This window comes from Thalassophryne amazonica, chromosome 12 (genome assembly GCF_902500255.1).
Source record: "Thalassophryne amazonica chromosome 12, fThaAma1.1, whole genome shotgun sequence".
Lineage (NCBI taxonomy): Eukaryota > Metazoa > Chordata > Actinopteri > Batrachoidiformes > Batrachoididae > Thalassophryne > Thalassophryne amazonica.
The window spans coordinates 8,150,743-8,165,264 of record NC_047114.1 but is presented as its reverse complement, the minus strand read 5'-3'; the positions used below and the strand labels follow the sequence as shown (position 1 = coordinate 8,165,264).

At 42.4% G+C, this 14,522-nt stretch overlaps 1 protein-coding gene across 2 annotated transcripts in view; it reads left to right on the top strand.

The window, feature by feature from the left end:
- The window catches only part of LOC117522697 (disco-interacting protein 2 homolog C), a 427,709-nt gene extending 413,512 nt beyond the window's left edge, over window positions 1-14,197 (top strand). For both annotated transcript variants that reach the window (XM_034184153.1, XM_034184154.1), the window contains exon 37: window positions 13,945-14,197. In XM_034184153.1, coding sequence (XP_034040044.1) covers window positions 13,945-14,197 — 253 coding nt within the window. The remainder of the gene's footprint in view (window positions 1-13,944) is intronic.
- Window positions 14,198-14,522: the final 325 nt, after the last annotated feature.

Below are 14,522 nucleotides of genomic sequence, written 5' to 3'. Positions count from 1 at the left end.
TGTGGAAAGCTCCCAATTCGGGGAGTATCATTATTTGCTGCAGGAGCTGCGTCTGGATGACAGCCGCTTTCAGCGGTCCTTCCGCCTCTGCAGGACCCAGTTTGAGGACCTCCTGTCCCGTTCACGCATGCACATGTAAACAATTAAAAAAAAAAAAAAAACTCTGCTGCTTCCTGTGGGGCTGCTCTCGCTCTTCCCCCAAAAACTCTGTCATAATTGTGTTTAGAAACCAGTCACCATTTGTTTTATTATACATCTGTGTAGTTAATAAGTAAAATAATCTTCATGGACAATTCGTTCGCACATGCACGTAAAAGAAAAAAAAAAACTCCGCTGCTTGCTGTGGGGCTGCTGCTTGCTCTTCCCCCAAAAACTCTGTCATAATTGTGTTTATAAAACCAGTCACCATTTTTTTTATTATACATCTGTGTAGTTAATTAATAAAATAATCTTCAAGGACAATTCGCTCGCACGCGCACGTAATAACAAAAGAAAGAAACTCCGCTCCCCCTGCTGTAGGGCTGCTGCTCGCTCCAAAAACTCTGTCATAATTGTGAAATAAAGGACAAAAGAGACAAAAGTCCTGCTCAGAGGCTGGCTACCAGAGACAGGACATGTTCACATCCTCAGTCAAACTCCAGACATCTCCACGCCACTACATATTCAGTTCCTGATTGGTCATCGCGGTGCGACAACACGAAAAAGTTCAGATTTTTCAACTTGGGGAGGAGGGCAACGCGACGTGATGCGACGCAATATCACGCCACAAACGCGCCAATCGCTCAAAATCGCTTCACTCGTGTCACTTCATTCGCATCCAAAACGCATCCTTCCATAGGGATTACATGGCAATCTGTCGCTGCCGTCACTCGCGTCGCGCCCGGTGTGAACGCGGCATTATGATTATTTATTAGAAAGTGTAAGAAACACAAGATGACTGTCAGTCTCCCTCAGTCTGGGATTCCATGCAAGATCTCACTTTGTGGTGTAAGGATGATCCTGAGAAAGCTCAGAACTACACAGGAGGACCTGGTCAATGACCTGAAGAGAGCTGGGACCACAGTTACAAAGATTACATTAGTAACACATGATGCTGTCATGGTTTAAAATCCTGCAGGGCAGCAAGGTCCCCCTGCTCAAGCCAGTACATGTCCAGGCCTGTTTGAAGTTCACCAGTGACCATCTGGATGATCCAGAGGAGGCATGTTAGAAGGTCATGTGGTCAGATGAGACCAGAATAGAGCTTTTTGGAATCAACTCCACTTACCATGTTTAGAGGATGAGAACAACCCCAAGAAAACCATCCCAACCGTGAAGCATGGGGGTGGAAACATCATACTCTGGGGCTGCTCTTCTGCAAAGGGGACAGGCGACTGCACCATATTGAAGGGGGGATGGATGGGGTCATGTATTGTGAGATTTTGGCAAACAACCTCCTTCCCTCAGTAAGATCATTGAAGATGGGTCATGGCTGGATCTTCCAGCATGACAATGACCCCAAACACACAGCCAGGGCAACTAAGGAGGGGCTCCGTAAGAAGCATTTCAAGGTCCTGGAGTGGCCTGGCCAGTCTCCAGACCTGAACTCAATAGAAAATCTTTGGAGGGAGCTGAAAGTCCAAACCTGAAAGATCTAGAGAAGATCTGTATGGAGGAGTGGACCAAAATCCCTGCTGCAGTGTGTGAAAACCTGGTGAAAAACTACAGGAAACGTTTGACCTCTGTAATTGCAAACAAAGGCTACTGTACCAAATATTAACACAGATTTTCACAGGTGTCCAAATACTTATTTGCAGCAGTAACATACAAATAAATTATTAAAAAAATCTTACATTGTGATTTCTGTTTTTTTTTTTTTTTTTTTTTTAGATTACGTCTTTCACAGTGGACATGCACCTAAGATGAAAATTTCAGACCCTTCCATGATTTCTAGGTGGGAGAACTTGCAAAATTGCAGGGTGTTCAAATACTTATTTTCCTCACTGTAATAGACAATAATAAAAAAAAAACTGAAAACCTCACTCAAAACATGTAAAAAATAAACTGTCAAGAAGTATCTCAGTACTCTGTAAGGGATAACACATTCTGGACTGCAAATCATTCCACATTCTCAACTGTTCACTGGTTTTATCATATTTAAATTACTGTTTAGAGGCTTGGGGCAATACGGAAAAATGTACACTACATTCACTATCAATACTACAAAATAGAGCCATGAGGATAATTCATAATGCCAGTTACAAAGAACATACAACATCACCATTCTTAAAATCAAAAACATTCAAATTCAATGACCTGGTTCACTGGTGGTTGGCTCTCACTGCGGTATTGTATCACTTCCTGTTCCGGAGCACAGCGGTGTTTTTCTGTATCTGTTAGCTGTTTAATCTGCGCAGTTAGATTGATCTAGTTATCTAGATTACGATTTGTTTCCCAGTGTAATCTTTACGTGCCTTAACTAAAGCACTCCCTCTGCTGAATCACCTCTAAATTATTTACACATTATTCACTTTGCGTGTTTTTAGGAATCCGCTAGCTTAGCGTAGCTACTAGCTCTTAGCCGATTTAGCATGGCGGCTTCTCCTGTCTCTCCCGCACTTTTCTGCTCTGGGTGTGAAATGTTTAGTTATTCCTCGGCCTCCTTTAGCAGTAACGGTACTTGTAATAAGTGTAGCTTATTCGTAGCTTTGGAGGCCAGGCTGGGCAAATTGGAGACTCGGCTCTGCACCGTGGAAAATTCTACAGCTAGCCAGGCCCCTGTAGTCGGTGCGGACCAAGGTAGCTTAGCCGCCGTTAGTTACCCCCTGGCAGATCCCGAGCAGCCGGGAAAGCAGGCCGACTGGGTGACTGTGAGGAGGAAGCGTAGCCCTAAACAGAAGCCCCGTGTACACCGCCAACCCGTTCACATCTCTAACCGTTTTTTCCCCACTCGACGACACACCCGCCGAGGATCAAACTCTGGTTATTGGCGACTCTGTTTTGCGAAATGTGAAGTTAGCGACACCAGCAACCATAGTCAATTGTCTTCCGGGGGCCAGAGCAGGCGACATTGAAGGAAATTTGAAACTGCTGGTTAAGGCTAAGCGTAAATTTGGTAAGATTGTAATTCACGTCGGCAGTAATGACACCCGGTTACGCCAATCGGAGGTCACTAAAATTAACATTAAATCGGTGTGTAACTTTGCAAAAACAATGTCGGACTCTGTAGTTTTCTCTGGGCCCCTCCCCAATCGGCCCGGGAGTGACATGTTTAGCCGCATGTTCTCCTTGAATTGCTGGCTGTCTGAGTGGTGTCCAAAAAATGAGGTGGGCTTCATAGATAATTGGCAAAGCTTCTGGGGAAAACCTGGTCTTGTTAGGAGAGACGGCATCCATCCCACTTTGGATGGAGCAGCTCTCATTTCTAGAAATCTGGCCAATTTTCTTAAATCCTCCAAACCGTGACTATCCAGGGTGGGGACCAGGAAGCAGAGTTGTAGTCTTACACACCTCTCTGCAGCTTCTCTCCCCCTGCCATCCCCTCATTACCCCATCCCCGTAGAGACGGTGCCTGCTCCCAGACTACCAATAACCAGCAAAAATCTATTTAAGCATAAAAATTCAAAAAGAAAAAATAATATAGCACCTTCAACTGCACCACAGACTAAAACAGTTAAATGTGGTCTATTAAACATTAGGTCTCTCTCTTCTAAGTCCCTGTTGGTAAATGATATAATAATTGATCAACATATTGATTTATTCTGCCTTACAGAAACCTGGTTACAGCAGGATGAATATGTTAGTTTAAATGAGTCAACACCCCCGAGTCACACTAACTGTCAGAATGCTCGTAGCACGGGCCGGGGCGGACGATTAGCAGCAATCTTCCATTCCAGCTTATTAATTAATCAAAAACCCAGACAGAGCTTTAATTCATTTGAAAGCTTGACTCTTAGTCTTGTCCATCCAAATTGAAAGTCCCAAAAAACAGTTTTATTTGTTATTATCTATCGTCCACCTGGTCATTACTGTGAGTTTCTCTGTGAATTTTCAGACCTTTTGTCTGACTTAGTGCTTACCTCAGATAAGATAATTATAGTGGGCGATTTTAACATCCACACAGATGCTGAGAATGACAGCCTCAACACTGCATTTAATCTATTATTAGACTCTATTGGCTTTGCTCAAAAAGTAAATGAGTCCACCCACCACTTTAATCATATCTTAGATCTTGTTATGACTTATGGTATGGAAATAGAAGACTTAACAGTATTCCCTGAAAACTCCCTTCTGTCTGATCATTTCTTAATAACATTTACATTTACTCTGACGGACTACCCAGCAGTGGGGAATAAGTTTCATTACACTAGAAGTCTTTCAGAAAGCGCTGTAACTAGGTTTAAGGATATGATTCCTTCTTTATGTTCTCTAATGCCATATACCAACACAGTGCAGAGTAGCTACCTAAACTCTGTAAGTGAGATAGAGTATCTCGTCAATAGTTTTACATCCTCATTGAAGACAACTTTGGATGCTGTAGCTCCTCTAAAAAAGAGAGCTTTAAATCAGAAGTGCCTGACTCCGTGGTATAACTCACAAACCCGTAGCTTAAAGCAGATAACCCATAAGTTGGAGAGGAAATGGCGTCTCACTAATTTAGAAGATCTTCACTTAGCCTGGAAAAAGAGTCTGTTGCTCTATAAAAAAAAGCCCTCCGTAAAGCTAGGACATCTTTCTACTCATCACTAATTGAAGAAAATAAGAACAACCCCAGGTTTCTTTTCAGCACTGTAGCCAGGCTGACAAAGAGTCAGAGCTCTATTGAGCTGAGTATTCCATTAACTTTAACTAGTAATGACTTCATGACTTTCTTTGCTAACAAAATTTTAACTATTAGAGAAAAAATTACTCATAACCATCCCAAAGACGTATCGTTATCTTTGGCTGCTTTCAGTGATGCCGGTATTTGGTTAGACTCTTTCTCTCCGATTGTTCTGTCTGAGTTATTTTCATTAGTTACTTCATCCAAACCATCAACATGTTTATTAGACCCCATTCCTACCAGGCTGCTCAAGGAAGCCCTACCATTATTTAATGCTTCGATCTTAAATATGATCAATCTATCTTTGTTAGTTGGCTATGTACCACAGGCTTTTAAGATGGCAGTAATTAAACCATTACTTAAAAAGCCATCACTTGACCCAGCTATCTTAGCTAATTATAGGCCAATCTCCAACCTTCCTTTTCTCTCAAAAATTCTTGAAAGGGTAGTTGTAAAACAGCTAACTGATCATCTGCAGAGGAATGGTCTATTTGAAGAGTTTCAGTCAGGTTTTAGAATTCATCATAGTACAGAAACAGCATTAGTGAAGGTTACAAATGATCTTCTTATGGCCTCGGACAGTGGACTCATCTCTGTGCTTGTTCTGTTAGACCTCAGTGCTGCTTTTGATACTGTTGACAATAAAATTTTATTACAGAGATTAGAGCATGCCATAGGTATTAAAGGCACTGCGCTGCGGTGGTTTGAATCATATTTGTCTAATAGATTACAATTTGTTCATGTAAATGGGGAATCTTCTTCACAGACTAAAGTTAATTATGGAGTTCCACAAGGTTCTGTGCTAGGACCAATTTTATTCACTTTATACATGCTTCCCTTAGGTAGTATTATTAGACGGTATTGCTTAAATGTTCATTGTTACGCAGATGATACCCAGCTTTATCTATCCATGAAGCCAGAGGACACACACCAATTAGCTAAACTGCAGGATTGTCTTACAGACATAAAGACATGGATGACCTCTAATTTCCTGCTTTTAAACTCAGATAAAACTGAAGTTATTGTACTTGGCCCCACAAATCTTAGAAACATGGTGTCTAACCAGATCCTTACTCTGGATGGCATTACCCTGACCTCTAGTAATACTGTGAGAAATCTTGGAGTCATTTTTGATCAGGATATGTCATTCAAAGCGCATATTAAACAAATATGTAGGACTGCTTTTTTGCATTTACGCAATATCTCTAAAATCAGAAAGGTCTTGTCTCAGAGTGATGCTGAAAAACTAATTCATGCATTTATTTCCTCTAGGCTGGACTATTGTAATTCATTATTATCAGGTTGTCCTAAAAGTTCCCTAAAAAGCCTTCAGTTAATTCAAAATGCTGCAGCTAGAGTACTGACGGGGACTAGAAGGAGAGAGCATATCTCACCCATATTGGCCTCTCTTCATTGGCTTCCTGTTAATTCTAGAATAGAATTTAAAATTCTTCTTCTTACTTATAAGGTTTGAATAATCAGGTCCCATCTTATCTTAGGGACCTCATAGTACCATATCACCCCAATAGAGCGCTTCGCTCTCAGACTGCAGGCTTACTTGTAGTTCCTAGGGTTTGTAAGAGTAGAATGGGAGGCAGAGCCTTCAGCTTTCAGGCTCCTCTCCTGTGGAACCAGCTCCCAATTCAGATCAGGGAGACAGACACCCTCTCTACTTTTAAGATTAGGCTTAAAACTTTCCTTTTTGCTAAAGCTTATAGTTAGGGCTGGATCAGGTGACCCTGAACCATCCCTTAGTTATGCTGCTATAAACGTAGACTGCTAGGGGGTTCCCATGATGCACTGTTTCTTTCTCTTTTTGCTCTGTATGCACCACTCTGCATTTAATCATTAGTGATCGATCTCTGCTCCCCTCCACAGCATGTCTTTTTCCTGGTTCTCTCCCTCAGCCCCAACCAGTCCCAGCAGAAGACTGCCCCTCCCTGAGCCTGGTTCTGCTGGAGGTTTCTTCCTGTTAAAAGGGAGTTTTTCCTTCCCACTGTAGCCAAGTGCTTGCTCACAGGGGGTCGTTTTGACCGTTGGGGTTTTACATAATTATTGTATGGCCTTGCCTTACAATATAAAGCGCCTTGGGGCAACTGTTTGTTGTGATTTGGCGCTATATAAAAAAATTGATTGATTGATTGATTGATGTGCATACAGCACAAATTATGTATAAAACAGCAAATGATACACTTCCCGGGAATATTCAAAAATTGTTTTTATAAGAGAGATGGGGATTATAATCTGAGGGGGAGTATAAAGTAAAACATCTACGGGGTTTGTACAACATTTAAAAAGTTTTGTATGTCAATATGTGGAGTGCAGCTGTGGAAGGGGTTGGGGGCAGAGTTCAAGCAATGTCCAAGCATGACCCAGGTCAAAAGGAGGGACAAAAATATGTTTTTCACAGGGTACAGAGAGGATGAAAGTTTTTGATGGTCACTAGTGGATGCATTAGGATTTCGGCAATGCATTCAGGACTTGTCGCACTTTAGTGGAAATACCCTGGATCTGGTTCTTGCACGTGGCATTGCTGTCATGAATATTGACATCATGACTCTTACATCAGTGGTCTCTGATCACTCACTTATTAAGTTTACAGTTTCGCTGCTGTTTAGTGGAACAGCAACCTTATATATCACTACGGCGATGCATCAACTCCTCAACTAAGACCAAACTCGAAGCTAGACGGCCTGATGTCTTAGCTTCACATTTGGCAAATACCCAATCAGTAGACAGTCTTGTGGATAGTTTAAACTCAGTGCTCAAAACTACACTCGACATGACTGCGCCACCTGTGTTAAAACCACGCTCCCACAAATCACAGTCACCTTGATTCAGTGATTACCTGCGTGACCTCAAGCATAAGGCAAGAAGTCTAGAACGGAAATGGCGTCGTTCAAAATTAGAAGTATTCTGCCTTGCGTGGCGTGATGCTATCTTAGACTATTAGCATGCATTGTTGGCTACAAAGTGGACCTACTACTCTGATTTGATCAACAAAAACAAGCATAACTCAAAGTTCTTGTTCGACACGGTGGCAACACTTTTGCATGGACAACCACCTGTAGTTCGCTCTCCTTTTACAGCACAAGATTTCCTGGATTACTTTGAGAAGAAAATAGAAGACATCAGGTTAAACATATCCCGGCATGCCTTAATCCAGCCACTACACCCTGCTATTGATGTGGGCGCCACGACTGAGGTATTACCTAGATTTACAGAATTTGACAGTATCTCACTAGGCATGCTGACAAAACTCGTAATGTCAACAAAAAGCACAACCTGTTTATTTGATCCTATACCAACAAAACTGTTTAAGGACCTGTGGTCCACTCTTGGGCCGACTGTGCTGGAAATGATTAATCTTTCTTTAAGTTCTGGATCTGTTCCTAAATGTTTCAAATCTGCAGTGATTAAACCATTACTTAAGAAACCTAATCTTGACCCTAGTGTATTGACAAACTATCGGCCGATATCAATCTGTCATTTCTCTCTAAAATTCTGGAAAAAGTGGTGTCACGGCAGTCTGCTTTTAGAAAATATCATTCCACAGAGACGGCTCTCACTAAAGTGGTGAATGATCTTCTGCGTACAATGGATTCGGACACCACTACGGTTCTGTTGCTGTTAGATCTCAGTGCTGGATTTGATACAGTGGATCATCATATTCTGCTTGATAGGCTGGAAAATCATTTTGGGATTACTGGGAGTGCCCTTGCATGGCTGATGTCATACTTGACCAGTCGTTCTCACTGTGTTTTGTACAGTAACACTACCTCTAACCTTAGTGACATGAAATTTGGGGATCCACAGGGGTCTGTCTTAGGCCCTCTGCTTTTCTCCCTTTATATAGCACCTCTTGGGCACATATTGCGGCGTTTTGGGATTACCTTTCACTGCTATGCAGATGATACTCAGTTATACATGCCGATAACTGCTGGTAATCTCGTTCACATAAAATCCTTAGAAGATTGCCTTGCAGCAGTGAGAAGTTGGATGTCTAGAAATTTCCTACTTTTAAACTCTGATAAGACTGAAATGATGGTTCTTGGTCCAGTGAGACATTGGCATCAATTTGACCAGTTAACACTTAGCCTCGGCTCGTGTGTCATACATCACACTGACAAAGTGAGGAACCTTGGGGTAATTTTTGATCCTTCGTTGTCCTTTGGCCTCCACATTAGAAATATTACTAGGACTGCTTTCTTCCACCTGCAAAATATAGCGAAGATTCATCCCATCCTGTCTATGGCTGATGCAGAGACCCTGATCCATGCATTTATCTCTTCTAGATTGGACTACTGCAATGTTCTATTTTCTGGTTTACCACAGTCTAGCATTAGGGGTCTCCAATTGGTTCAGAATGCTGCAGCCAGACTTTTGACACAAAGCAGAAAGTTCGACCACATTACACCCATTTTGGCATCCCTTCACTGGCTTCCTGTCCCATTGAGATCAGATTTTAAGGTTCTGCTACTAACCTATAAAATTATTCATGGACTGGCACCTCCCTACCTAACTGACCTAATTAAACCTTACGTACCGGCCCGGGCTTTACGTTCTCAGAGTGCAGGACTACTTTGTGTCCCTAAGGTGAAGAAGTTTGCGGGTCACAGAGCTTTCTCTTATTGTGCCCCTGTTCTGTGGAATGATCTCCCTGCGTCAATAAAACAGTCAGATTCTGTGGAGACTTTCAAGTCCAGACTTAAGACGCACTTATTTTCCCTTTCATATGGCTCGCATACTGGTACAGTTTTGTTTTACACTTTTTACTCTTTTAATTCATTTATTAGTATGTGGAGCGGGCTGTCGCCTCAACTTTACCTAAATTCTGGGTCTTTTAGTGAAGTTTAGGGCTAGTGGCCGGCGATCACCTTAGTATTTCTCTGTTTTCTTGTTGTTTAATGCTGGCAAATTATACAGTATTTTTTTTGTCTTTCTGATGCCTGATTCTGTTTTTTCTCTCTGTTTAAGGTGCAGCTCCATCCAGAGATGGGAGTTGTATTCGTGTTGGCGATCCTCCTGTCCTGGGCCCCAATAGCATTTCTTGTATATTCGTCCGTGAATTGTTCTGTGAATTGTTCTGTAATTTATGTTTGTAGCATGGCCCAAGCAGAGGGTCATCCCTTTGAGTCTGGTCTGCTTGAGGTTTCTTCCTCAGAGGGAGTTTTTCCTTACCACTGTTGCTCTGGAGGTTGGTAAGGTTCGACCTTACCTGTGTGAAGCGCTTTGAGGCAACTCTGTTGTGATTTGGAGCTATATAAATGAAAAGAAATTGAAATTGAAATTCTGGGTCTCTTAGTGAAGGTTAGGGCTAGTGGCCCAGGATCACCTTTCTGTCTAAGGTGCAGCTCCATCCACAGATGGGAGTTGTATTTGTGCTGGCGACCCTCCTGTCCTGTGCACCAACAGCATTTCCTGTATATTCGTTTTGTGAATTGTTCTGTAATTTATGTTTGTAGCATGGCCCAGGCAGAGGGTCATCCCTTTGAGTCTGGTCTGCTTGACGTTTCTTCCTCAGAGGGAGTTTTTCCTTACCACTGTTACTCTGGGGGTTGGTAAGGTTAGACCTTACTTGTGTGAAGCGCCTTCGATCCCTCTCGCATCAGGTGTCGGCCAAATTCCAGGTGACGCACACAAACATCTAATACTGCTTGCTGAGCACTTAGGAAATGTGTGGCCATTCACGCTGTCAGCGCGAAACTAGTGAGCAGGCCACCACTTTCAAGCTGGCTGTGAAATTTGTCTAAGTGCACCCACGACTGTAGCGTTGCCAAGTACACGTGGCATGCCAGAATGTCAGCATCAGTGTCCAGAGTGCCCCCCACAACATGTGGCATGTGCATGGTTTGCTCCCCCCGCAGGCGAGGCGCCTCTCATCTGATCATAGAGTGACACCTTGGTCTGTGCGCTGAACAGACAGGGGGCGTGGCCGGCGACAGCAGCAGCTGTTGAGATCTCTGGAACACCTGTTTTGATGGACAGGATCTTACAACTGTCCACCATGACATGCGTGTGTGTGCTTGCTGTCCTCAGGTGGAAATACATAAAAACATATATCTCCTTTGCGACGGACTGGAAAGCGGGCACAGCATGCACATTGACAGGCTGTCGAAGCTGAAATGGACCGTCAGTTCATGTGGACACACAGCAAGTGATCTGAATATCATGTCTGTCTGATAGGACAGGCCGTGCCCGTGCGAGTGTCCGGCCCGACACGCGTGTCATTTGAGCGGCGCGCTGCAGGTGACAAGCCAACAGTGCAACAAATACTCCTTTTTCAGTCACATATCCGCAAAAATAGGCCATAACAAACACCGTTTGGTCAGTTATTATGGCGCTTTTTTCGCTGTAATTAAAGACGATGAAAACATCCTCTTCTATACATCGTCTTTTAGGCTTTTTATGCTCCTATTATAAGACAAATTGTAAATTGCAGGTTCGAATCCCGTGAGTGGCATTTATTTTTTATTTAACCAGGGTTATTTAACCGCAGGGTTCTGTATTAGGTCACCTTTTATTTATTATTTATATCAACTCAGTGATTTTCACTAATTATACACCAATATCTACTCTATCAGTGTCCGGTGATTGCAGTAATTATTTACAGTAGTGTTCAGAATAATAGTAGTACTATGTGACTAAAAAGATGAATCCAGGTTTTGAGTATATTTCTTGTTGTTACATGGGAAATAAGGTACCAGTAGATTCAGTAGAGTCTCACAAATCCAACAAGACCAAGCATTCATGATATGCACACTCTTAAGGCGGTGAAATTGGTCTATTAGTAAAAAAAAAAGTAGAAAAGGGGGTGTTCATAATAATAGTAGTGTGGCATTCAGTCAGTGAGTTCGTCAATTTTGTGGAACAAACATGTGTGAATCAGGTGTCCCCTATTTAAGGATGAAGCCAGCACCTGTTGAACATGCTTTTCTCTTTGACAGCCTGAGGAAAATGGGACATTCAAGACACTGTTTAGAAGAACAGCGTAGTTTTATTAAAAAGTTGATTGGAGAGGGAAAAACTTATACGCAGGTGCAAGAAATTATAGGCTGTTCATCTACAATGATCTCCAGTGCTTTAAAATGGACACAAAAACCAGAGATGCGTGGAAGAAAATGGAAAACAACCATCAAAATGAATAGAAGAATAACCAGAATGGCGAAGGCTCACCCATTGATCAGCTCCAGGATGATCAAAGACAGTCTGGAGTTACCTGTAAGTGCTGTGACAGTTAGAAGATGCCTGTGTGAAGCTAATTTATGTGCAAGAATCCCCCGCAGAGTCCCTCTGTTAAATAAAAGACATGTGCAGAAGAGGTTACAATTTGCCAAAGAACACATCAACTGGCCTAAAGAGAAATGGAGGAATATTTTGTGGACTGATGAGACTAAAATTGTTCTTTTTGGGTCCAAGGGCCGCAGACAGTTTGTAAGACGACCCCCAAACTATGAATTCAAGCCACAGTTCACAGTGAAGACAGTGAAGCATGGTGGTGCAAGCATCATGATATGGGCATGTTTCTCCTACTATGGTGTTGGGCCTATATATCGCATACCAGGTATCATGGATCAGTTTGGATATGTCAAAATACTTGGAGTGGCCTGCCCAATCCGCGGACCTAAATCCAATTGAGAACTTGTGGGGTGACATCAAAAAGCTGTTTCTGAAGCAAAACCAAGAAATGTGAATGAATTGTGGAATGTTGTTAAAGAATCTTGGAGTGGAATAACACCTGAAAGGTGCCACAAGTTGGTTGACTACATGCCTCGAAGATGTGAAGAAATCATGAAAAACTGTGGTTATACAACTAAATACTAGTTTAGTGATTCACAGGATTGCTAAAAAAGCAGTTTGAACATAATGCTTTTGAGTTTATAACATCAACAGCAGATGCTACTATTATTGTGAACACCCCCTTTTCTACGTTTTTTTTTGTTTTGTTTTTTTACTAATAGCCCAATTTCATAGCCTTAAGAGTGTGCATATCATGAATGCTCGGTCTTGTTGGATTTGTGAGAATCTACTACTATTATTCTGAACACTACTGTATATACCCGGCTGGACAGCTGGACATAATAAGACATAATGAGAGAACACTGCTTCGTTCATGTCATTTCATGACTGTATGTCTGTGACCATGGGTCATATACAGAGACACAGACGGTTCATACTTGTATTGTCCACTCGATAAGAGGGATTCAATAAATTGCGGTGTTTTTTTATGGTGTGTGGTTTTTATTTTTTCCTCCACAGCAGCGGTGCGATGTGGTTTCACACATTCCAGCTGCTCACACTGTGTTCATCGCCAGTGTATTGTGCACGCCTGTCCAAACATGCTTCTTCCTACTCCCTTTCGGATACAGTGGGGAAAATAAGTATTTGACCCCCTGTCAGTTTATTTAAAAATCATACAATGTGATTTTCTGGATTTTTTTTTTTAGATTCTGTCTGTTACAGTTGAAGTCTACCTATGATCAAAATTACAGACCTCTCCATTTTTTGTAGGTGGGAAAACCTGCAAAACTGACAGGGGTTCAAATACTTTTTTCCCCACTGTATGTTATGTTGACATTGTTCTTTTGTTTTGTCTTTTTATATGATTTGTTGCTTTTCTATGTTTGTTGTTCTTCATTTATTTTGTTATTCATGTTCAAAATAAAACTTTCATTCATTCATTTATTCAGGGAAGATTGAAACTAAAGCTGTGAATTTGCAGTTTCAGGAAGTGGTCAGTCTCTTTGTCAATGCGTTGCTCTTTTATTATTAGAAATATTGATGAAAAGTAGACTTGAAGTACAGATCTGGACCCTGGCTGTCTTTGTGAGGTGAGCTCAATGAGATGACCAATGAGAATGAGAGACGCTCCCCAAGTGAGGGGGCGTGGCAAGCAGCTGCCACATTCACGGTGGACTGATGTTTGGTGGTTGAGTGTCTTTTCCACGGACACTATGACACTCTGCAAAAATTGTGGAAGCCCGACCTATCAGTTGATTAGCAGCCCACTCTTCTAAATCACACATTTTTGGTGGAAGTAGTGAAAAATGTATCTGTCTTATCCTCGTATGCTCAGTTTGTGTTTATTTGTTGTCAGTTGCCGTCATGGCTCTCGTGCCTTTCTAATTTTTCTGTGTCAGCAGTGCGGTGTTCACATGGACCAACTTGTTGGTGGTGGTTGTGGAGCTGGACGGCTCGGAGCAGGAGGCTCTGGACCTGGTTCCTCTGGTCACTAACGTGGTGCTGGAGGAGCACTACCTCATCGTGGGTGTCGTGGTCGTGGTCGACATCGGCGTCATCCCGATCAACTCCCGCGGCGAAAAGCAGCGCATGCATCTTCGCGACGGCTTCCTGGCTGACCAGCTAGACCCCATCTATGTGGCTTACAACATGTAGCGCCCCCTTATGACTGCAGTAAAAGATTGTTTTGGCAGACGGATGTGACTACATGCAAAGACAGTCCACTCCTGAGACGGAGAAGAAGGCCGCCAGAGTCCCAAGTCCACAAGTCCATGCAACCTTTAAGGGACATTTCAGCCCTGAATAGAGTCTTTCAGGCGATGGTTATTCCCAGATTGTGGATTGGTTTACATTAGCGTTAAGGTTTGAGTGTGCTAATCATAGCAAAGGAGACGGGATGTCTGTTCAGGCCATGAGTTAGTGCAGGTCCACCTGGGGCAATAATGTCAGATTGTTTACATCGAAAAGTGAATCATGTGGC